Source organism: Gouania willdenowi, chromosome 13 (assembly GCF_900634775.1).
Source record: "Gouania willdenowi chromosome 13, fGouWil2.1, whole genome shotgun sequence".
NCBI lineage: Eukaryota > Metazoa > Chordata > Actinopteri > Blenniiformes > Gobiesocidae > Gouania > Gouania willdenowi.
Genome location: NC_041056.1, coordinates 8,204,402 through 8,228,732, shown reverse-complemented (window position 1 = coordinate 8,228,732; position 24,331 = coordinate 8,204,402). Strand labels below are relative to the sequence as shown.

The window sequence follows — 24,331 nt, the reverse complement described above, 5'->3', positions numbered from 1 at the left end:
AACATGTCTTGTTGGTGCCACAAAACCAAGGAACGTGGACAGACTGGTTCAAGATGATAGCAACTGTAACTCCAACAAGAAATGCTCTACCCAGTAGCCAAAATTACCACTTTGGAAAGAAAATGACGTTCCAATTCAAACCATCCAATCTGGCAAAACTCATGAGCATCTCTGTTGTATTTAGGTGACTTTCAGAAAGAAGGGCCTTTTAAATAGCTACATTTATAAAACTTGGAACCTTTGTTCATACAGCTAGTCCCAGTGGGACAATGATGAGTCACTTTTTAGGAAGAAAATCTCCTCAAAATTTGCTTTAATAATAATAATGCATTGGATTTTATATAGCGATTTATCAGACACTCAAAACGCTTTACAGAATCAAGGCAATAATCTTTCACTCCACACTTAGTGGTGGTAAGCTACTATGGTAGCCACAGCTGCCCTGGGGAAGACTGACAGAGGCGAGGCTGCCATGGTGCGCCATCGGCCTCTCTGACCACCAACAACACTCACTCACACATTACATTCATACTAGACAATGTGGGCGAAGTGCCTTGCCCAAGGACACAATGACAGACACCACTGCAGCGACTGTCTCCCACTGTGGTACCTGGAATTCTCAGTAGCTTCTGAGATCTAATGAGATTGGGCAATGACAGAATGGTATGGCCACAAAACATTATTTGCACTTAACATTTATCTTGGATCAATTCTGACCTCATTCCCCCAAATTGTAATTTTATTTTTTTTTTTTAGTATTTTTTGGTTTTCAGGGTGTCCCAATCTGATATTGATATTAGATAGTGACACCAGTCTGATATCGATCCGATATCAGCATAAATAAAGGTGTTGCGTTATATGAACCAGCATCTAAAATCTCTGGTATCAGCACTCTGATGTAAGCATTAAATTCCAAACTAAACTAGTGCATATTTTGCAGTTTAATAATGTCATTGTTGATGTTTTTTTTTTTTTAGTTTTTATTGGATTCATTGAGGTTACTTTTCAGCATTTTCACATTAATTTGACTTTTATTGTAATCAATTGTAGAACATTCCTATTTTTAGGGTTTAAATGTATAAAACCCATTGGTTAATAATGCATTGGTCAGATTTTCCTCAATTCTACTGTTTCTATTGTTGACTTTTGACCATTGTTGAGAAATATCACTTTGATCAAACCTTTTCTAACATTCCACTCTACTAATACATGCGTGATGCTGATATCGTATTGGATCAATATCAGTATTGGCCAATAATCAAGGCTGCTATACTGATATCGTACCGGAAGTGGAGAAAGTGATTTTGGCAAACCTGTGGAACAGCAGCTGCTATGAAAGTTTAATTACAGATCAATATATTTTCTGAAATAATGCTCATTTGTTCTAATTCTAACTTAACTACGTTTTGCTCCATATCGTGATGATAAACTATATTTTTCTTTGATTGTAGCTGCTCTTTTTGCCTGTATATGATTTTGATTATCCTCCATGTGTTTCCTAGGAGTGTTGTGGTGCCTGCAAAGAAAATCTCTGCTGGCACATTGGCCTGTAACACACTGGGAACCAGCAGCAGCAGTACATCCTCAGGCCTGACAGCTGGAAACACCCCCAACGTACTGGCTGCAGCCTCAGGGATCCCCAAAAGCATGATCAACACCACAGGTAGAAGCATGTGGTGTTATTTATACTCTGTTGTATCATCTACAGTCAGATTACTTTTTAAATATGTAATTTCATTGTAGAAATAAAATGCAATTGAAAAATTACACCTGCGGGAGTTTATTATAACCACTAGATGGCGCTCTTTACTTTCCTTTCTGAGTAAAGGCTGTGACACTGCTGAAATAAAAATGTACTGCATCAGATCTTTTCAACTCTTTCAAACTTAATCATAGATATAAAATGTATTATAATTTTCAAACTGTTTTTATGTTTGTATGGACTTTTTTTTTAAACAGCAAAAATGCCAAATATGCAAAATATATTTCCAAAAATAAAGGGTAAATTGAAATATTTTTGATGAGAATATTACAGCCTAAACCATGGCAATAATTGTTAAAAAATAGTTATTGTTTTTGCCACAAGGACAGTTTTAAAGAGAAAAACAAAGATTTGTCTTCTCCTCAGAAACAAGCCATTATAGAAAGGTGGCATGTAAACCATTGCTTTCTCTCGGGCTGTTAATGTTAGAAAAGTATTTATGGGAAAATGTATTTTTAGTTAAAGCGACACATTGTTATTTTAACCTCTATCAATTAGAGTCAGAAGTATGTTTACATGGACCTTGCTTCCAAGAATATTTGTGAAATGCTTTTGTCTCAAAACTCACATTTCTGCTTATTTTAATTTTTTTAGATAATTTTTTTTAGTAATCTTTTATCATTACAGTATATATTAGACCAGACGTGGGTAACAACTCGCTAGTGACCTGGGGCCATACTGTATGTCTAATTTAGTTCACTCCCAAAATGAACACACAACGTTACAGATAAATAAACTATATGCATGGACAACAAAAAGACACATGACAATTACAAAAAATAACAGAAAAATATACAAAACAACAAAAATACACTGAATTGAGTCATCACACACATAATGCACTATATGAATACAAAAACACATAAAACACAACATTAATCAAGGAAATGAGTTGCAGAAAAAACACGTAGGACATGAACAAAAATACACAAAATCAGATTACACCAAAAACTTCCAAATGCCAAAAAAAAAAAATGGACAGAAAAATATACAAAACAAACAAATATACAAAAAATTAATTGAGTAATCACACACAAAATGACAACAATAATAGACAAAATGAATCCAAATACACATAAAAAGACAAAAAAGTAAACAGAATGAGTGCAAAGAGGCAGGAATAATACAAAAACACACAGAACATGAACAAAAAAGACAGTAAAACAATACAAACCATTACGTTGTTGCCTGTATTAATGCTCAGATTGGTCATGAAGTATCTCAGTAAAAGATTTAGGTTAATATGAGTTTAAAATGGATTCAATTAATGCTCCTGATTTGTTTGGTTTGGTTAAAAAGTGTTGGACAATAACCTGATTGTTTCTCATTTACCGTCGTATTATAATCATCTATATCATTTTGGTGTCTAAAATTCAATCAACAATGTAATACAAATCTTTTTTGTTTTGTTTTTTTAGGAGCCAATGATGCATCTGCTTCTGCCACCTCGTCTTCCTCCAGTTTTGTCAACAGTGCCACGAGTAAAAATCTTCCTGCTGTCCAGACGGTGGCCCCCATGCCTGAAGACACTGTGGAAAATATGAGGTACAGGAAACGGTGATGTTAAGCCATAGTAGGGTCATAATCTCATGATAAATTGTCTTTTTTTTTAAGTTATTCCTATTTTATTGTTTTACAATATGCTGCTGAACAAAAATACTCTTAAAGCAGTAAAATATTACCTAATTGATCCTATTTTTTTGTAATATTTTTCCCAAAACCTTTACCTTTTCCTTTACCTAAAGCTTTTGTCATTATAGTATATATTAGACCAGACATGGGTAACTACTAACTAGTGGCCTGGGGCCATATGTCTAATTTTGTCAGTTTCTCCCAAATTTCTTCAAAAACACACTGTGTCACAGAACAATACACTAATGGATGGACAGCAATCATACACAAAAAAAGACTAATTTAAATTATACCAAAAACCTAAAAGACCATTACAAAAATAGAAAAAATAGACAAATATACAAAACAACAAAAATACACACATTTTATCCAAAAAATACATAAAAAGACAACAAAATGATTGCAAATAAACAACAAAAACACAGGAAACTGCTATGTTAAGCCGTATTAGGATCAATGAGCAAAATATGTCAAATATTGTCATGAAAAAAATGTTGTATTTTGTGAAGTCATTCCTAGTTTATTGTTTGACAATACGCTACTGAACAACAATACTGAATTAAATCAGTAAAGTATTTACTAATGGATCCTATTTTTACTGTTAATAGGTGTAAATTCTTTACTTCCTGAAGCGTTTCTTTGCGTATGTTTGTTTGTGTGACCTTGAAGCATCTTCTGCCTCAATCTAATAGTGTGTGTCAGACGTCCTTAGATCTACTCAGGTCTTCCTACACACACACACACACACACACAAACACACACACACAACACACACAACACACTCTCTCTCTCTCTCTCTCTGCGTGCACCGTGAAAGCAGTGGAGATGCAGTTGCCATGGCAGCCGTAACCTACATCACTTAGCGTAACTGTGAAGTCAATGATAGTTCTGTCTCACCGTCTATCCTGCTGCTGCTGCTGCTGACGTTGTGCTTGGATTGTAAACGAGGCAAAGGATAAACTACGCAGTTAAAGACAAATTAGTGCAGTTTTTTCTGTTGGATCTTCAGTCGTCGTTTTAAATAATTCAGTAGCACAACAAGCCCAAGATCATAAAATAGCACCAGTATGCAGCTTTCTGCCTATTGTCTGTGTTTTTTTTCCCTTTTCATTGCAGTGAAACTGACATGAAGTCACTGCGTCTGCGTTGAAAGCCTTTAAGTCCCAGACTGAGTTATAGCAGGGATCTTCCAGAGGTGCAGGACAGTGTCTCAGTCAAGGACATTTATGTTCTCCACTTAGACACTCCCCTCCCGTCCCCTCCCCTCAGCCACATTTTTGTGCTGTTGTTCCCACACTATTGACTGTACTGCACTCGTATAACTGAGAATGTGTAGCTCTCACCTATGTGCACACACGGGAGCACAAAGTGTGAGTCGTATCTCTGCCTGTGGAAAGTCTGACTCGTAGCTGCACGACGCCTCATCTCTGTTGTTCACATAATGTCAGGAACACGCATGCAGTGACTGTGTGGAAGATGTAAAATGTCCTCTGGAGTGCTGAGCTACTGTACTGTGCACTTACTGTAGGTGTAAACCTGGAGCACATCACAGCAAAGGAGTTGAACGACGAATACGACTTCTTTTTTTTAACAACCTTGTATTCTACTGCCGACATGTCTGCAATAGTGACACTTGTGTTTTTAAAATGTGTTGGTCACTGTTTATAGCATAGTTAACTGTGTGAAATAGTTTTTTTTACAGTGTTTTTTTTTTTATTCTTTATTTCATTTCATTTAATTTATTTGAATTAGGACAATCAGTGTGTCAACATAATGTGCCAGAATTAGCACAATAGCTACATTTCATCCATTGTCCTAAGGCAGGTAAACATGATATAACATAGAGTTGAACAATAACATTTATTATAAAGTTTAGCAACATGGCACAATGAGATAAACAATAAACCTGATACCCAATATACTATTTACAATATGTACAAAGTTTACAAAGTACAATATGCATGACTGGTTTGTATCCAATTTTTGAGAACTGCTTTGTAGGTTGGGTAATTGCCACAGTTTTCTGGAAGTCTCAAATCTGGAATTTGAGAGGCACAATAATCAACATTTTAACGTATGTAGATATGGTGGAGTAGCCAAAAGGCTCATTTTTATTGGTTGTCCCTTGCCAGGTATTTATGGCATTTTATGCAGATAAAAAACAACCTATATTAGATACAGGATGAAGATATACATAGTAGAAATTATCAATAAAAATGTTTCTTCACGCTAAATTCAACTAGGGATGCACGATATTGGATTTTTGGCCAATATCCAATGTTTTACACCTCATATCCAGAAAATTCAAGTTTGCCTTTTCTTATTTATCATTGTCTTTACAGTCCTCATGTTAACAGTGTTTCTAATTAAAGTTCATTATTTTAATTTATATACAGTATATATCCTGTTCTTATTTCATATAATGGCCGTCGATCGATATACCAGTTATTGGCAGATACATTGCCCTAAGAATTCCACATCGGTAACATCAGTAATCATTCTTATGTTATGTAAAACAAATTAATAGAAACACTTGCAGCCTATCCTACTTTAAACATTTACTACATACTTAAATGTTGTATTTAGTGGTAAAAACAGTATTTTAATAAGATTCAAGCATTCTGTGCCATATGACAAAAAAAATCAAACCGTTTCAAAACTGGTAAATTCAGTGAATAATTCTAGTTTGAGATTGTGAAGTGCCTCTTAACTCTGTTTATTTACATGCCCTCCTGTACTGTACTCTGCTACCCTCACACAAGAATAGAATAGAATAGAGTTTAATGCCACATGTACATGTTAAAAAGAACCGGTACAATGGAATTCTTGTGCATGTTCCAGAGTCAGATTGACTATGGCTATGCTTAATTTTAAAGGGAACATATAATGCAATTTTTCACCAACCTCCATTTGTTCTAAGAACCCCAAAAACACAGTATTTTAGGTTTATTTTCCCAAACTCACCTGTTTTCTAGAGTTTTAGCCACTTCACGTCTCGCTCTTACAGGGCGATCAGTGATCACCAAATTGTTTTTTTTTTTGCTATTGACACATTGTTGTTATTGTTTTCAGCCAAAAAAAACTGCACATTACAGTAAAACACATGGATATTTAAGCGGCTATTGGTATTTTGAGTTCGTCTCAGCGCTTCAGGGTCCGTGCATCTCAGCAGCAGCAGAAGAAGTCATTCAAACTCTCACCGGAGCGTTAATCTGCTAAATCTCTTTCTCCTCCTCCTCCTCTACTCTTCTAACTACAGGAATAGTGCATTTAAGGTGATAATCATTTGTTTTCTCCAACCACTGCATCAGATTGTGTCACAAACACGTCAGATCAGCCAATGCCGAACCACAAGAGCAGAGTACACCTCCACATGAACAAATAGTGCGTACACTACAGAGTACGTTCACTGTGGAGGCGCGGCACCGGTAGTAGGAAAGTTCTGTATTTAGTTTTACCGGTAGCCATCACTCGCGGACTTTTGCTGAAGTTTTCATCAGGTTGGGGGTGGAGTCCATGGGTGGAGTTACCAGAGGAGGGGAGGGTATTTTTTTTTCCTGATTTGACTTGTGACATCACAAATGTAGAAAATTTGAACGGAGCAATTTTCTCTGTCTGACCACAAACAAATGACTGACTGGGTTTATTTCACATTTTGTGTGCCGGTGGACACTCAAGTTATCTCATATGATAAAAAAAAACTGCAAAAGTGGATTTTTCATAAAATGCCAATATCAGCTGATACAATAATGTGCTGATATTATCGTGCATCACTAACCCTTTTCATCGTGACTCGTTTTTTTTTGTGTGTGTTTTCTTTTTTAAAGCATCACTACAAAGCTAGAAAGAGCCTTGGAGAAAGTGGCCCCCCTGCTGAGAGAGATCTTTGTGGACTTTGCCTCTTTTCTGTCACGCACCCTGCTGGGCAGCCACGGACAGGAGCTGCTCATAGAAGGTACGCTGATATATTTTATATTTATTTTTGGATTTAATTTTTTTTTGTGAGCTCTTTTTACCAGCATCACCCCTTTATTGCAACTTCTCTCACCTCAGTGATGGATGCACACGCAGTGAAAGGTGTTGACGTGAAAGTCAGCGTTTCTGAACACGAGCTGGCGGATTTGTCACAGCTTGATTACGTTTCCTTCATCATGTGCCGTGATCCAGATGTATTTTTAAACATGAGCGTGTCATGCAAATGTCATTTTCGGAACTGGTGGCCTTTTGCCTCCTGCTTGTGCAAAACAAAAAAAAGGAATTCTAGCATGAAAGTTGCTTTTCAACACTGACTACTTAGGATGAAGAGCGACTTAGGAAAAAAAAGTCTGTCTGTCGGTTTTTGAGTTAAAACCAAAGTTTAAATGAAAAAAGCCTTCTTACAAAGGCCTCCTTAATTCTTTTCACTGCTGCTGAAAACCCTGCTTATATCAGTGTAATACATTTGGAAACTTGGAGTAATCGGCGTCCCAGCCTGCTGTGGACGACTGTCAGCAGCACAAGCACTACGTGAAATGGCTGCATTACAGAAGCTGCAATTCAAATAAGTGAAGATCATTGTTGACTAGTTGTTTGCAGAGGTGTACGATAACCCCCCTCCCCCTCTCTGGTTTCTGGCTTTGTTTTTTGGGATTACTCTCCCTTACATTGTAGCTTGTGGTTGACTTCACGGACTGTGGCTGCATGTGTGTGCACTCTCTTTGAGCTGTCTGATTGTTGGAGATTTATTTCAGAGCAAATATTCTCCATTTGTAGGACTCATTTTATATGGATCTCAGGCCTTTGCTTTGAAAAAAAAGGTGTTTTTTTTTTTTTCATTTTCTTTTAGAGGGATTTATTTTTGTTTTTTCTAAGTGATGAATTTTTCTAATAAATATCTAACACCTGTGGCTGAAAAAACAAAATAAAATTAGGCAAGACCTGTATTCGCAAGGCAAATACGTAGTTAGCAACTGGAAATTGGCAAATAGAATTGTTCATTTGAAAGACATCTTATTCTGTGTATTTTGTTGTTGAATAATGTCCCTTAACGTTGTTCTTTTTGCTAATTAGATTGAAAGTCATGATGCAGAAAAAAAAGAGAAGACTGACCTTGACCTTAAATATGACTTAATATGTGTCAAAGTCACATATTGAAAAGAAATGTTGTCCAGTCTGAGCACTGTCTCTCAATTTGTGGCCAAATTATAGGGAAAAAAGTATATATATAGATATATATATATATATATATATTTTTTTTTTTTGTGATGTCATGAACTTTGACCCCTACCGATCTTACTGGTAGGTCATACAGCTTTGGTCTAATTAAAGTACTCCACTTAAGATTAACTTTTCATAAATGTGAGCATAGAATTTGTACAATAAATATTCATAGAGATATAGGAAATTTTGTGTTTTGACACTTCACGCGACCTTGACATTGACATTGACATTTTGGCTCCAATAAAGGTCGACTGCACATCCTTGACATTGCCCCTATGAGATGACATACGTGTCATTAGTGCTGCATTAATAGCCTAGGAGGAGTTCCACGACAAAGAAGTAAGAACTCCTACGATAACAACAACTACACTAAGGAAAGAGAGGATGTTTGAGAGAGCAGAGGCAAGTAACCAGTCAACCCAGTCAATTGAAGCACAGTAACTGGAACAAAACCACAGCTTTAGCATCAGCACCCATGTCACTGAAGATGTTGGTAGAGCCACAGAAATGCTGGTGAAGGACTTCACCCAGATACAGAGAACATCAATGGAGTTTATCAAAAAGCAGACACTTCCTAGGGAGACGTTTTACATCCTTCCTATATCTGAGGCACAGCTCATGTAATGACAATTTAACGTCACGTCCCATGTTTAATGATTCATTGTTATCATATAACAGTGGTTCTCAATCTTTTTTCTGTTGCACCCCCTTTTAACGTTTCAACAAAATGTAACATACATTAATGTGATCAAAGGTAGAAATTGTGAATATTCTTCTTCAAAACTCATAAAATAACTTAAAATGTGCAGTCACATGTGATAGAACAGCAATAATAAAGCTTGAGTGCAAATCTATGGACACAGGTCAGATAGTGGAGCCCAGAGTTCACAGCAAACATGGTGACGCTGCTTTTAGTTGTTATGCTGCAAAAAAAAGTGGAACAAACTGCTGAAGTCAGCATCTAATGGGAACGTTTTATTTTTAAGTCCAAGTTAAAGGCACTCTTTTTCTCTACCACATATGACCGAGAGGGAGATTTTTTTATCATATTATTGTTGATTTAATGTAGTTACTGCTGATTTTAAAGTTCTTATTGATTTTTAAACTGTTTAATTTATTTCTGTTGCATTTTTTAATCATATGAAGCACGTTGTATGACATGTGCTGTACAAATAAATTTGCTTTGCCTTGCAAAATGTTTTTTTCTCTATTTTTTTGTACTCTATGTTCAGCAAGTTCATTCTTTCACCCTCCCCCCATCATGACATGCAGCCCCCCAGTTTGGGAATTAGTGGCATATAATATCATATAATAAAAAAAAAACATGATTTAAGACAAAAATCTAAAAATATACAAATATCATATAATATATTAATACATATACTTTTGTGTATAATCATCATTGTTACCATCAGCAATCAAAATAACAGTGAAATCCATATACTCTCATACAGCTCTCTATGATTGGCTGTTTTGCATCCATACATTTACAATTATAATTCCTTCAAAGGGTAAACAAGCGTGTGGTTATACCATGTGGCTGAGGCGAAACCTTCAAAGTGCTGAAAAGTGAATAAAAAAACAGGTAGCGGTGCCCTGACAAGTGTGAATATGTCTGTTGGCCTTTCACTCAAAGTCTGTCAGCACACTGACCAAGCTGACAAACCAGCGCTGATCCTGGGCTACAGTCTGTAACTCAACAAGGTGGAAGACGGACAGCTCCTGTCTGCGTCAGTGAAACATGCAGCCTGACCAAAACAAGCAGCAGTCTTATCAGAGCTGATGCTTCTATACAGATGTCGTCAATAATATCTAAGCAGAAGAATCAACTCCATTTATTTCATTGTGTTTGTGGTTAAGGATGTTTTGTTTTTGTGGTTCTTCCCAGTCCTTCCCAGGCTCACAGTTGAAATACTGTGCTGTAGAGCAAAGGCCCTCCATTTACCAGTAATTACCAGTCATCCATCACTCCTTGGATTGCTTGGGGTCAAACCCCCCGGTGCCCTTTGTGCCCCTTTGCTTCACCCCGTTCCTTCAGACATGTGGCCACTGCGGCAATTATGTTGAGTGCACCCTGTGCTTTACACTTGGAGTTGGTGGGTAAAGGCCTGTGTGCGAACACTGCCACTGTTGTGACGCCAGCCGCCTGCTCCCATCTGTCCCCTGAGTAGCCCGGTTTACCGGAACATCACCCCACAATGCCATATTCACCCATGGCTTAACCCCAGCCTGTTTACGGGGAAAGACTGGCAGTGCCGTGTTTAAATGGAATACATTTAGTTTGTGTACCAGCACAAGGCCAGGGTCAGTGGTCTACCTGACTCCTGTGTCAGTGCAGACTGACTTATGGCTCAGCGTGTCACCGCTATAACAAGAGGTCAGCTGTGGCACTGTGTGTACAAGAGAGGGTCACTTCCTTCTAGAGTGTTTACAATGTTCCTTTGAACAGGATCTGCTCACAGATGGAAACACATGGAATGTTTGGGACATTTTTGTCATTCTGTGCTTAATATTTATGATACAAGCTAAACAATATCTAGTATTATCATGTTTGCATAAAGAGTTCTCAGTATTCCTAAAATTATGTATTTATTTAAAGAGATCCTCCACTGTTTTTACAAATGTGGCCTAAAATCTTTGAAAGGTATTTATTTAGATGATCTGTGCCAAAGAAAACACATTATTTTGCACCATTTTTGTTTTATTCACTTTTAAAAATGGGACTACTTTACCATTTTAAAACCTGTTCACCGCCATCTTGAAATTACGTGACTGATGATGTCACACAGCCCCACTGCCTGTAAACATCCCATTGTTTTCTATTGGAGTGAAGCATTCAGCCTGCTTTTTAAATCATTTAGTAGCTTTTTTGTGCTGCTTTTGGTTGTTTTAAATCAGTGTTTCTCAAATGGGGGTATGTCAACCCGTAGGCGTACGCAGTGTTACTACAAGGGGTACTTAAAACAAAGAAAGTAGAAAAATAACTGATAACGTGTCAGTCTTGGTCCCACCCCAGGCGTGAGATGACTGGAGAAGATAAAAACTATAGAAATAAATCTATTCTGGAGCCACTCAATCAGTTTTTGAACCTTGGGGTTGGGACCCCATGTGGGGTCACCTGGAGTTTAAATGGGGTCGCATGAAATTTCTGAAAAATTAAAATGCAATTTAAATTAATTAAAAAAACAAATTAATTAATTAATCAATTAATCAAATAAATATGTTTTATTTTAATTAAAACAACACGCAATCTTAAACAACTGTATTTCTATACTTTCACTTGTGAAATATAAATCTAGTTAAACTAAAATGCAGTTAAAAATATCTGAGCTCAAAAATGTCTTTGAGGGTCGCCAGAAATCCTTCATATCAAAATGGGGTCACGATCCAAAAAAGGTTGGGAACCATTGACTAAATACTGTTTCATTCAAATTATTTACAAAATTAGGTTAAATGTGTGTTATCACTTGTTTATTCCATCATTATGCTCTGTAGTTGTTTTTTCATAGTATACTTGGATTCAGAAATAAGAGAAAGCAGGTACTTGAGCCAAAAAAGTTTGAGAACCACTGCTCTGAATAATCTGGAAAAGTTAAAGATGTCAATATAAACCTCTTTGCTCTTCTTTAACTTTACCTGATCCTTTTAGAACAAACAAAAGCAGCACAAATTGTCAATTTAACCAAAAAACCTGCTAAATGGTCTAAAAATCAGGCTGAATGCTTCACTCCAATAGAAAACAATGGGATGTTGTGACATCTTCAATCATGGGACATCAAGATTTAACACAAATTTAAAACAGTAAAATAGTCCCATTTTAAAAAGTTAATTAAAGAAATGTGGTGTTTTGTTAGGCATAGACCTTCTAATTACTACCGGTAGATTTCACAGATTTTAGGCCACATTTGTAAAAACAGTGGAGGATCCCTTTAAAGCTGCTGGAGATTAATTTTTTTCATCTGACAAAGACATAGGCCACGTTCAAAATGTCATACTAACGTACTACTCACACTAAGTTTGACGTCAAAATGATTATGTAGTACATTCATATCATAGACTGTAAAAAGAATGGACGGGACAAGTTCCCCGGTGGAGTGACGCTTTTATTTATAGAGCTCCCCCTGCTGACTCGCTGCAGTATCGGTCATAAACCCCGCCTCCTCAATGATAACAGATGGGATGTGGATTATGGGATGTGGGTCAAACTGTAAAGTTAAAATACTGGTCACATATTTTTTTTCCAAACCTAAACTCTGCTGTGATCATTAGTTATGATCACACTACATTGTGTTCAAGTGCTCATTTTTCTGTGAAGTTTGCTTTAAATTAGTTATTTGAAGTTGAAAAATGGGATTTTACGTCATATATGACGATTATTGACAGCCGCGGATCTTACAGTAGCTCTCTTTGTGAATAGCAGTTACGTCGTGAAGGAAAGCCGAGACGCCATTTAACTTTTCTGTTCAGTTTTTTTTGTGTTTTTTGAGCTGTCAAAATAAGTTGTCCTGCAGTAAACTGTGGGCTGCGTAAGACATCAGGGCAGTACGCTAAATGGGCGGAGCGTGTTATCAGGGTTCCTCCCGCCTGACCCTACTGCGCAGACTCTGGTTCCAAGTTTGCAAGATGGAAGCGCCCCTAAGCGCCATATTTTAGCTTCAAGAGCTTTGAGTGGGAACAGCTACAGTGCACCCCACTGGTTCATATTAGTTAGTATGGAAAGATTGAGTATGTGAGAAATACTCAGATGTATAGTACATTGGGATTATTATAAGTATGCACGGTGGGCACACTAGTCATACTCAACCGCCCCATGATGCATTGCGAGCTGAATGTAAAATCATCACCGGCTTCAAGCTAAAAATGATTCATCCCCTTTTCAAAACAAAAGCATCTCTTCTTATCTTCCGTTAGTTTTTTAACACTTTTGTAAATAGGGCTCTTGTTTTGAAGATAACTGGAAGTTTTGTCGGTAGCACAATGGAGGGTCTTAAAATGTTTTCAGAACTTTTAAAGGTGGAGAACAGAGGCAGAGCAGCAATGTGCTTTTGGGAGGGGGTGTGGCCTCGTACAGCGGAGTGAGACTGCCTACTTTGCCTACCCTGACTGCACGTCACTGGAGGCAACCGTCTGCCACACATGAATTTTTAATATTCTTTCCATCAAAAGAGTATTAGGAAAGGTTTTCCCCCCTTAAAATATTACGTATTGTTTTGCATTGTCAGATGCCATGAGCTGATACTGTTTAAGTTGGAAAACTATATATATTTTAGAGTGTGCTGTATATAAAAGTATCCGATTCTTCTCTCCTGTCACTGACAGTCGGTGACGGGTGAAACATCAACCATTGTCGGTTGTCATGTTTGGCTCTTTCAGCCTATAATGAGGCCCGGAGTGTTGCTTTCTTTCCTTTTAATAGCGATCGCACCTCTGACGGTTTCCTCCAAAGTGAGCACAGAACAGACTGTGAGGTGCAGAATTCAGGACCAGTTACAGCCTTTGTTTCTACAAATGAGCTCTTCACACCTGCCCATGTTTCATTAGAGAGTTGTCTGCTTCACTGGCTCAGTGTCTGCACAACGGAGACGTGGGAAGAAGCTGTGAATGTCTTCTGTGAGTGGGTCATGTGTAAGAGAAGACGTGTGGAAAGAGGGAGCTCTGGAGTAGAAAAAAAAATCCTTATTTTCACAATTTTGTGCATCTTTCCTTAATTAAAAAAAAAGCCAAATGAAGCCTATGAAGTCTACAATTAATTGGTATAACACATTTAATATGTGAAATATTTGCTTACTATTCCAATGCCTCTAAAGCCAAGTGATAAAATAAGTTATTGTTAATGTGATCCTAATGTAAAAACATACTTATATCCATTTTCCTCTGTCTCTTTAGGGTTAGTGTGTATGAAGTCAAGCACCTCGGTGGTGGAGCTGGTCATGCTGCTTTGTTCTCAGGTGAGATTCTTTAACTTTATCTTTGCATTTCACTTCCTGCCTCTTTTTGTCCCTTGCTCCTCATTTCAGGTATTTAATGATTTCCGTTGCTTTGCCTAACAGTATAATCTCATGTATCTGTCAGTGATTATGGATGTAGGGCTGGGCGATAAGGACCAAAATTCATATCTCAATATTGTTTTTTTTACTCAAAACCGTGATATATGTTATGAATCTCAATATTTTTGACTCAATAAAGTCTTACCAGAAAGAAAGGGAAGTTTGGGTTATGGATCCAAAATTCCACTCTGGCACATTTATTAACAAACAGCTGCACAATATGTACCACTTTTGGCTCCTAACCTGTCATGTGTAGCCCCTCCCTCTAACTCGAGTTCTCCACATCTTTCTGGGTCTGTGTGTGGTGAATCCTTTCAGAACCAGGGAGGGACATGAACAGAATGCTTGAAGCTGATTGGGCGAAGCGCCTGTCCACCATGATTTGTTTTTGCCAATCACACAGTAACAAATTATGATGTTGTCATCGGCATGCGCCGCAGAGACGCTGCTACAACAACGACAAGGCTCCACTGGTGAAATCTTTCTTTTGAGATAGTAATGCTGCAGTCATTATGTCGTTGAGTGACTTTTGCCATTTTTGCAACACGAGTATGCAAGTTAAGGGCATGTTAACCATCCTCATGTAGCCCAGCGAGTTCATCTCCCCGCAACTGCGCATGCGCCAGTTTTGCTTTGGCGTTTCTGCCTTCGTCACATCTGGATATCCTGCACTAAACCACAACACTGCCTGATGATTGGTTCTGATCAATTGGGTTCAGTTTTGAAAGACGGGAACAGTACAGGCAAGGTTATTTATCTCCTGTAAGGGACAGCACGTGTGAGTGAGTTCTGTAGTGTAGGATGCATCAGCAATGAATTTGGTTGGAAATTATGATAATCATAATTCCAAATATAAAGTGCATTCTTAAACACATTTGAGATCGAAAAACTGTCCATTGTGATTAGTAAAATGTATTTTTTTTTATTTGTTTGGATTTTGTTTGTTTGTTAGTTTTTGTTTAAGAAAAAAAATTTGCATAGATATAGAAAATTGTAATATTGTGTGTAAGTTAACTTAATTGTAATGTAAGTGTTAGCAGAGCTGAGGTAAAAAATGTTAACATTCCTTTGTTTTCCCACCCCGATACAAACCATTCCTCCTCTAACAATATACCGGCAGTTTAACGTATCATATTGCAAATATCAATCAACTGTCAGATATTCATCAAATTGTAATGTAGAAAATGTAATTTATTTATTTGTCAGTATGTTTGTTCCTTTGTTGATAGCTTTGGTTTGGTTTTTTGTATGTTTTTGTTTTCTTTGGTAAAATATTAAATCATATAATGATTTCCATTGCTTTTTTCCAAACAGTATAATCTCAATTATCTGTCAGTGATCATGGATGCTGATGAAAAATAGTCAAACCAACTAAAACTAACCAGAAGGATGCATCAACAATGACTGGGTGGAAATTATGATAATCCTTAATATGAAGTGGAATAATAAACCCATTTAAGATTATTAAAGCGTCCATTATGATTAACAAAATGTGTTTTCTTTTTATTTGTTTTGTTTTTTAAGGAAAGCCTTGATGGATATGTGTTAGCTGAGGTGTAAAGAATGCCATGAGTCTGATGTGGCTAACAGGCCTATGTTTTCCTACCCTGATGCAAACCATATCTCCTCTAATGATGTAGTTTAACGCATCAAACTGCAAATTTGGCATTTCTGAGCAAAAAACTGTCAAATGTTCATCAAATTTTTATGTAAAACGTCATTTATTTGTCAGTCTGTTTTTTCCTTTGTTGACCTTTTTTACAGCAATTTACAGTCTTTTAAGTAATTATGTGCGTTTTCTTTTTTTTTTTTCTTTTCTTTTAGTGTTTCTTCTTTTCATCTGTTATAATTCTCAAGTCTGTGTAAGAATGTGGGATCAATAAAGTGTCTGATTCTGATTAGATATTTGTATATACAAACATATATAGCATCTAAATATCATTAACATTTTGAATATTTAATATTTTCTTTTTTGCATTCCTCTATACAGTGTATGTAAGTTTTATATTTTAATGAAGATTTTTCTGATTATGTCTAATCTTATCAAGCATTATTGGGTGTTTCATCCATAATAATAATAATAATAATAATATGAACATGTGCAGCTATCTGGAAATGAAAGGATTTTCCCCTCTAGCCCTGAGCTCCAGTCCCTCCGTCAGGAATGAACCCCACCTCGTGCAACCCTTGCAGTGACTGATCACCTCTGAGCTGACCCTCTGAATCTCTTGTTAAGCCTGTGTTTTAGAGAAGGTCAGAGCCCCGATGTAGCAGTTAGAACAGGGGGATATTTAACATACCTTCTGTCAGCCCATCACTCTTGTGTCGAAGGCCCATAAGGAAGCCATTACTTGGTGCCTCTTTTTGGAACCAGACTGTAGGACCAGAGCGTTGAGGAGGTGGACTGCCACTATGTGTGAGCTGCTCCGTGGTATCCCCAGTCCAAAGCATCAGTAGTAGCTCGGCTTATGGTATATAGAGGCCATTATTCAAAGGCTTTCCTCCAAAAAAAACATACATAAATGGGTCAGCTAGCCGTGAGTTATAGTTGCTCTTTTGATGGTTTTTGATGGCCTTTTTTTTTTTTTTGCAGCTTTTCTTTCTGTGGAAAGTTGCATTTTCCAGCTTTTGGATTTATTGCAGATGAGAGAGTCAGCATGCTGTTAAGGGTCTGATTCCATCCCCCCTTTTACACAGATAGCATTACTGTGGCTCCAGTGGTTCCTACCATTAGGGGCTCAAGGGATGAGACCCAGGCTGAGATATTGATCAGACGTGAGGGCCTTAAAACTTGCTGTATAGTTATTTATCCGGCTTAATCTTTTCAAAGAAAAGGTGGCTAGCTTCATTTTTTGTATTACATTATTTGTTACTGGCTCATTTGGTTTCAAAATAAAAGTGTAAAAATGCAAATATTGTCTTCTTATGTCTGTATAGTTTAGTAGTATGCTAAATGTTGACTTAAGATTATTAAAATTATGTCCTAAGGCAGGGGTGTCAAACTCATTTTCGTTCAAGGGCCACAAAAGACCCAGTTTGACTTCAAATGTGTCGGACCAAAAATTATATTTATTTATTTGTTTATTTATTTATTTTACCTTGTCTGCACATGCTGTCAAAGGTCAACACCGTACAGTGCAATCTTTTTTGTGACAGTAATACATGTTTTATTATTGCAATTAAATAAATGAATGTATTCTATTGCATAAATGTGACCTTCACCAGCACTCCACTATAAGGGTAAGAAAAACTTAAATAAAGGGAATGTAGAGAATATAAAAAGAGAATGTAGTGTTACACCTAAGTGAGGGGGAAGAGAACAGGGAAGAGGGATTCAGGGTGGGACATTGGAAAGGGTGCGGAAAAGTTGACATTTTCTTTTGTGGTTTTTGTGAAGGCAAAAGCATAAATTCAAGCAAAATCCTTAATGTTAAGCTTTTGGTCAAAATTCCTTGACTTTGCGACAAATTTTCTGGAAATTTGCGATGTAATTTGGGATAATAATTTGTGAGGATTTTCCAGATTTTTGAAAATAATTGCGATTTAATATTACTGTAAATAATGTAGTACTGCAACATCCATTATATTTTATCTACAACTCAATAGGTAATTTACAAAAAATTCTATTTTTGCTGTATTTTTTACTCTAAACAAAATCTTCATATGGGCCGGACTAGGTGCTCTGGATGGCCAAACTTGGTCCAGGGCCTTGAGTTTGACACCTGTGTCCTAAGTTAATTTTTTAGCATCTCAGCTGCTGTTTTGTTTAAATAATAATAAATAAAAAAAAGTTTAGATTAAGATTTTTTAAATGTTTTTTTTGGGAAGGAAAAAGCACAAATTCAAACTAAATCCTGAATGTTAAGTAATTGGTCAAAGTCAATGACCTTGCAACTAATTTTCTGGAAATTTGCTATGTAATTTGGATAAGGGATAAGAATTTTCCAGGTTTTTGAAAATAATTGTAATTTAATATTACCGTTAATATTGTAGTACTGCAACCTCCATCATATTTTATATACAACTTTTATGATAATTTACAAAAAAATCCTGTTTTTGCTGTATTTTCTATTTTGAAGGGGGGTATTGTGTTTTTTTCAGGCACACCATTCTATAGTATACTTTTTTATTTAGTACATAAATGAGTATAGACAACATAAGCCATGGGTTTCTTACAAAAGTATTTAAAATAAGTAAATCTGCAGAGGCGGGTGCTGTGGTCTGAACTGAGGAAGAGAACATAGGAGTGGGAGGGGCTTCGTCCCCAAGGTGGAGCCTCGTTCCCACGAGCAAAACAGGGAAATGGCTGCTGGCAGGAGATTTAAAGTTTACTCAAAAATACGTGAATCACTCTGAGCAACACTGGAGGTATGTTTTTCAAGAGGGAATGACACTATGATATAAAGCTTGAAAAAGTAATTTTTACATGACACCCCGCCTCTAAACAAAATCTTCCTGTGGGCCTGACTAGACGCTCTGGCGAGCCAAACTTGGCCTGCGGGCCTTGAGTTTGACATATGTGTCCTAAGTAAACTTTTTAGCATCTCGGCTGCAGTTTTGTTGACGACATTATAAATATAACTGCCCCCTTTGGCGCGTCCCTCACATATTTCAACAATAACGTCTTAAGACAGCGAGGAAGGCACTTAACCAACCTTTAGTCCCTTTCGGTTTTGTGACCTGTCACTTTTATGAATAAATTAGTGCTAATGATGGACCGTTTTCTTATTTATGCATACTAATTATGGCAATCATTGCGTGGCTGACCACGGCTGCAGACACTGTGTGTCTCTCCTCAGCCCGGGCAGCTGAATGAAAAGGTCAGGCAGCTCTGTTTCTTGTAACAGCTTAAACATACAGGGGCGGGTGGGGGAGCGATCTAAAGCGGAGCCACAGAGATTTAGTGATGGAAGGCCTCCAGATGTGGAGAGTATAACGCAGCAAAGCGGAGTAGATAAAAGCAAAGGCTCCCTCATACTGACAGGTCGGATTGAAACACCACAAATACTTAGTGCCCTGCTGAATTTCAGGAAGATGAAAGGGGGAGGAGAGAACGTTAAAGCCACAAAGCTGTTCGCTGAGCTCAAAGTTGTGGGAACGTCTGGGTGGATGGTTTTTTTGGGGGGAAATAGATAAAGAAATGACACAATGCCTACTGTGCAAGTAAGCCTCTGTTATCATCAGTGCATTCAACAGATTATTATTTATAAGTACATATTTTTTAGGGGTCATACGTTTATAATCTGTTAGAAATTCATATCACACATTGCATTTATTGCGATATTGTGAAAGCATTCCCACTATTGTTTTCCAAATTCTTCATTGTTATTCCAACCGTGCTAAAATAATCAGTTCCAACTGTGTCGCAGATCATTGACATACAGAAAGCGCTAATCTAGTAACAAAAACATCACTTTTGTACTTTACTCTACGAAGCTGGATATGTAAATCCGAGATATCTCTCCATTAGCCTGCTTCACCTAACCAAACATTCTCCGTCACAGAGCAGCTGTACTACAAAGCAGGTTATAAACACGTTCACTTAAGCCAGGGGATTTCAGCCAGGCTACGTGCATGCTCCAGTGGATGGGGTGGAGATTGCAGCGTCAGACCAATCACAAACACGGAGAAACCCTGCAGATGTACGTCACAATTGAGGAATAATTCTTTAACTGCATGAACTGTATTAAATCCAATCCAATTCAGACCAAAAACAACACTGTTGCAGCAGAAAAAGCACGAAGGAAGGAATGCAGGAATTGATGAGTTAAATGTTATTGCTTAAATTAGTGAGATTATACAATATTAATTTGAGAAAATTGATACTCTGATCATTTTATTAAGGCACAGAACTTGTCTGTAACAGCCTGCATCATAAGGTGGACAATATTTCTATTTTATACAGCCTGTATTATCTTACAGGACTTAGGCTCTCTGCGTCACCAAAGAATACATTCATGAATGAATTAATTTTTTGGTCTGAAAGCGCCCAATGCAGATGACTAATGTAGGTCAGGCTATCAGATCAAAATTTGATAAACTATTTTCTCTAGGATGTCGTCAGGTTAATAAAAGGATTGCATCGATGTTTAAACATTCTCTCTCTTGTCAGCGTCACATCAGATCCACACAGAGACTTTTATTGGACAGGTTGTTTTCCAAGAGAACTGATTGGTCAGGAGGCGGGGCTTTCATACTCCCTCATATCCTAACCAGAACTAAACCTGCTCCTGACCAGCCTGGGTTACTATGGTGATTTAGCCCTGTGAGAAGTTAACCAGTGTTAAACCCTGGAAGTTAATGCGATAAGAGGAAATCTAGCTTCGTAGTACAGGCCCAAAAAGTTATTTCATGTGTTTTTTCACATTTAAATCCAATTTTAAGACTATGAGCAAAGTGTTCTGCCTGGACAGTTGGTCACTAGGTCTTTAATATATACTGGAGCTTAATCATTAAGAGCTTTATCTGCTAATGGGAGGATTTAAAATTATATTCTATAGATTAAATCATTAAAATAGAACTTTAGATTATGACACGTGCTCTCGTATCCAGACTGCTCCAATGGCCAAAGTGCTTCACTCTGCCCTGGACTGTTTAAAGAAAACGATCACATCTGATTTTTTTTTCTTTCCAAGGATGTGAACATCAGCTCAAATTCCCATCAAATTGGCAACAGAGGACTTTTTTAATCTCTGCAATCAAAGGCAATCTCCTCTGGGAATTCTGTTCTCCAGTAAAACACAGGAAAAAAAGAGCATTCCTGCAGCCCCATCTGAGCTGTCAACAGGCTTATACTTCAGACCATATACCAAACATGACTTCTTGTTGGTGTTATCTGTTGTCTGACCCGCTGCCTCTTACCTGGCATTGCTCGAGTGTCATGTGCGCCTTGATTTCCGTATTTATTTTTGTCACGTGAGCATGGTGCAAAAGGAAACCTCAGAAGACTGGCTGTACATGATCCCTGTCCAAATCAACAACAGACTCCTCCTGGCAGATACTGTAGCAGAGGAAAACGGGGTCACGGAGAACATTTGCACACCAGATGCTCAACAGTTTGTCAGCACCATTTCTCCGACTTCACGTTTTGTTGGGTCAGGATGAATATTTCTGTGTCAGTCACGACAGCTGCGCTCCAAGTTATGTCTCCAACATAATAGTGTCAATATCGGTTATTGTGATACGATGCACATGTTGCTTACATTGTTGAGGCGAATAAGATTTAAAACTGTACATTTGCGAGTTATATAAATACGTTTATGTAGGTACGTACAGCAATTTTCCAGAATGTGAGAATTAAATTAAACCCTTGTATTATGGAGGACAAAATTTACATTAATTATGTGGCGGGTCATTTTGACCCCATACTGTTTGAATTCTCTCAAAACAGTTAAAAAACCAGGTTAAACCAACAACAACTTAATTTTAGATTTGATGAGAAATAAGAGGAAATATTTAACGCTCCTATTATCCCCAAATATTACAAACACATTTTACCCTTGGGGTCATTCTGACCCCAGCGTTATTATTGCCTCCAGAAAAATATTTTCAGAAAATTTTTGACCAAGTATTTTTTGTCACTTTATTTGTTAAATACATAAATAACGCCTTTATAATGAAACCTTGACCTGTTCTCTAGCGCCACCATCAGGCCACACTAGTTTATTAGTCATTAATTTATCTTGAATAGTTTTAATCCAAATCTTATCAAATTTACTGACAACATTAATGACAACAATAGTATGAACCCTGTTAATTGTTGTGATAATATGACCTTTACTGCAGCGCCATCATTAGGTCAAACTTTCAGATTTAGAGTTAGTGTATCTTGAAAATCTTTCATCCAAATATTTTCTAATTTGGGGCGCAACATTCATGACTCTCACAGAATGAACCATTACAATTGATTTTGTTTTTTTTTTATTTTTGGAAGTGATTGTGTCATCAGATGACATCAACACAATCCCCAGTCTCAGACACATTCTCCTCTTTGTCGCTTTCACTGTGAAAGAGCTGTTCCAAAACCGAAGAGAAGAAGGCATTTTCCAGAGAGAACGAGTGTGCAGATTGCAATACACACAGAGCACAATGAGGAATAATTTGGAAAAGTGGGAAAGTTCTCATGCGAATATTGTCGTGTGTGCCCACCCCCAACTCCACCCCATGTCAAGTATGTCACACATAGGTCAGACACAGACAGACAAGTTTTACACTGCTAAAACAGCTTGGGGTCAAATTGACCCCAGAGGAACACCAAGGTGTGCAATATGTGTTCAGCACATTGAAAAAAATATCATGATAATTTTATGCTTATTCAATTTGTACCCATCAAATTAGGAAAATTCAAACATTGAATGGGGTCAAATTGACCTGAAGAAGAATAGGAGGGTTAAAAAAACTATTTAAAGTTCTCTTAACAAACACTTTTTATCCATTTAATGAGACCTATACCTGTTTTAAAGGGTCCCATTGAGGGGAGATGTTTTGGTAGCAACTAAATATTTTTTAATTTGTCATTTTGCCAATTGTTTGGAAAACAAGTAGGTGAAGAGATTTGAGTATGGCCAAAAGTTGAATGCTGTTGCAGATGAAAAGGTGTTTGCAACACAGTTTCTTACACATGGAATAGCAAAAGGATGACCCGCACCATAGTACGCAGTAGGCAGGTGGTCATAATCTTGTGGTTCCTGCCTCTGGACTGAAAGTGTTCTTCCTTTCATTTTTCTCTCTCTCTGTTTCCCCCTTTTCCTTTGAACTGAGGCCCTCTGTTTTCTCTTCTATTTGCACCTCGGTGAGGTTACAGGAAAGCTGAGTTTCTCACAGTGAGAGGCGCGCTCCCAAACTGCTTTTTAATCATTTCCAGAGCATGTTGTGAGACAGCGAGAGTTGGCACTCTGGCCCATGGCTCGGATCTGTTCCAGGCACACACGGCAGGGCTCAGTGAGCCTGCTCGGTAATCTGTCACTGTAAGGGACAGAGGAAATGGCTGTATTTAAGTGAGGGGGATACAGTTTCATCCCACAATTACATCTCTCCTGTGTTTACGGATCCTTTTCGCAGAGGAAGAAAGGATGGTTTCTCATGTGGTGGAGGATTTCAGTCTTTTATAGCGTGCACTTCTTTTCTGCCTTTGAAGGATGAATCAGTCCAATGCTTTTTTTTTTTTTTAACCTCCTAGAATTACAAGCTACGAAATGTAATCTGAATTACTGATGAAATATGCTATTTGTGTTGGATCGAAACTCTACTGTAGTACATGTGTTTTTGGTGCTTTGGTGTTTTTTAATGTCATTTTATCAGGATCTTATTGTCACTAAAGGTGGGACAATATATCATATGTCAAGATATTGCGATATTAAAACTAGTTACTTTTATGGGTACTTGTACTATATTTCTAAATCAGTCCTTTTACTTGTTTTTAAGTACGTTTTAAAAGAAGTAAAGTAATTCATTACATTTCTACACCCAACCATTACATTATATTATTTATTTTTTTTGTTTTAAAATGATCAAAGGACATTGTGGAACTATGTAATGACCAGACAACAATCAAATCAATCAATCAAATCATATCATAGCCAACCAACCAGATTAAATGTATTATGCAGGCACCAAAACAGCATTGAATACTGGTTATTTTCAGTTTTAGAGTTCATGAAATTAGCTATATTTTTTCAAAATGTAATTCATT

General features: G+C 37.2%; 1 protein-coding gene across 1 annotated transcript in view; it reads left to right on the top strand.

Annotated features, from left to right (window-relative positions):
* Nucleotides 1-24,331, top strand: part of nbeab (neurobeachin b) — a 314,839-nt gene that overhangs the window by 147,023 nt on the left and 143,485 nt on the right. The window contains exons 30-33 of the mRNA XM_028465652.1: nt 1,503-1,663; nt 3,181-3,307; nt 7,222-7,349; nt 14,480-14,541. Of these exons, the coding sequence (XP_028321453.1) occupies nt 1,503-1,663; nt 3,181-3,307; nt 7,222-7,349; nt 14,480-14,541 (478 nt within the window). The remainder of the gene's footprint in view (nt 1-1,502; nt 1,664-3,180; nt 3,308-7,221; nt 7,350-14,479; nt 14,542-24,331) is intronic.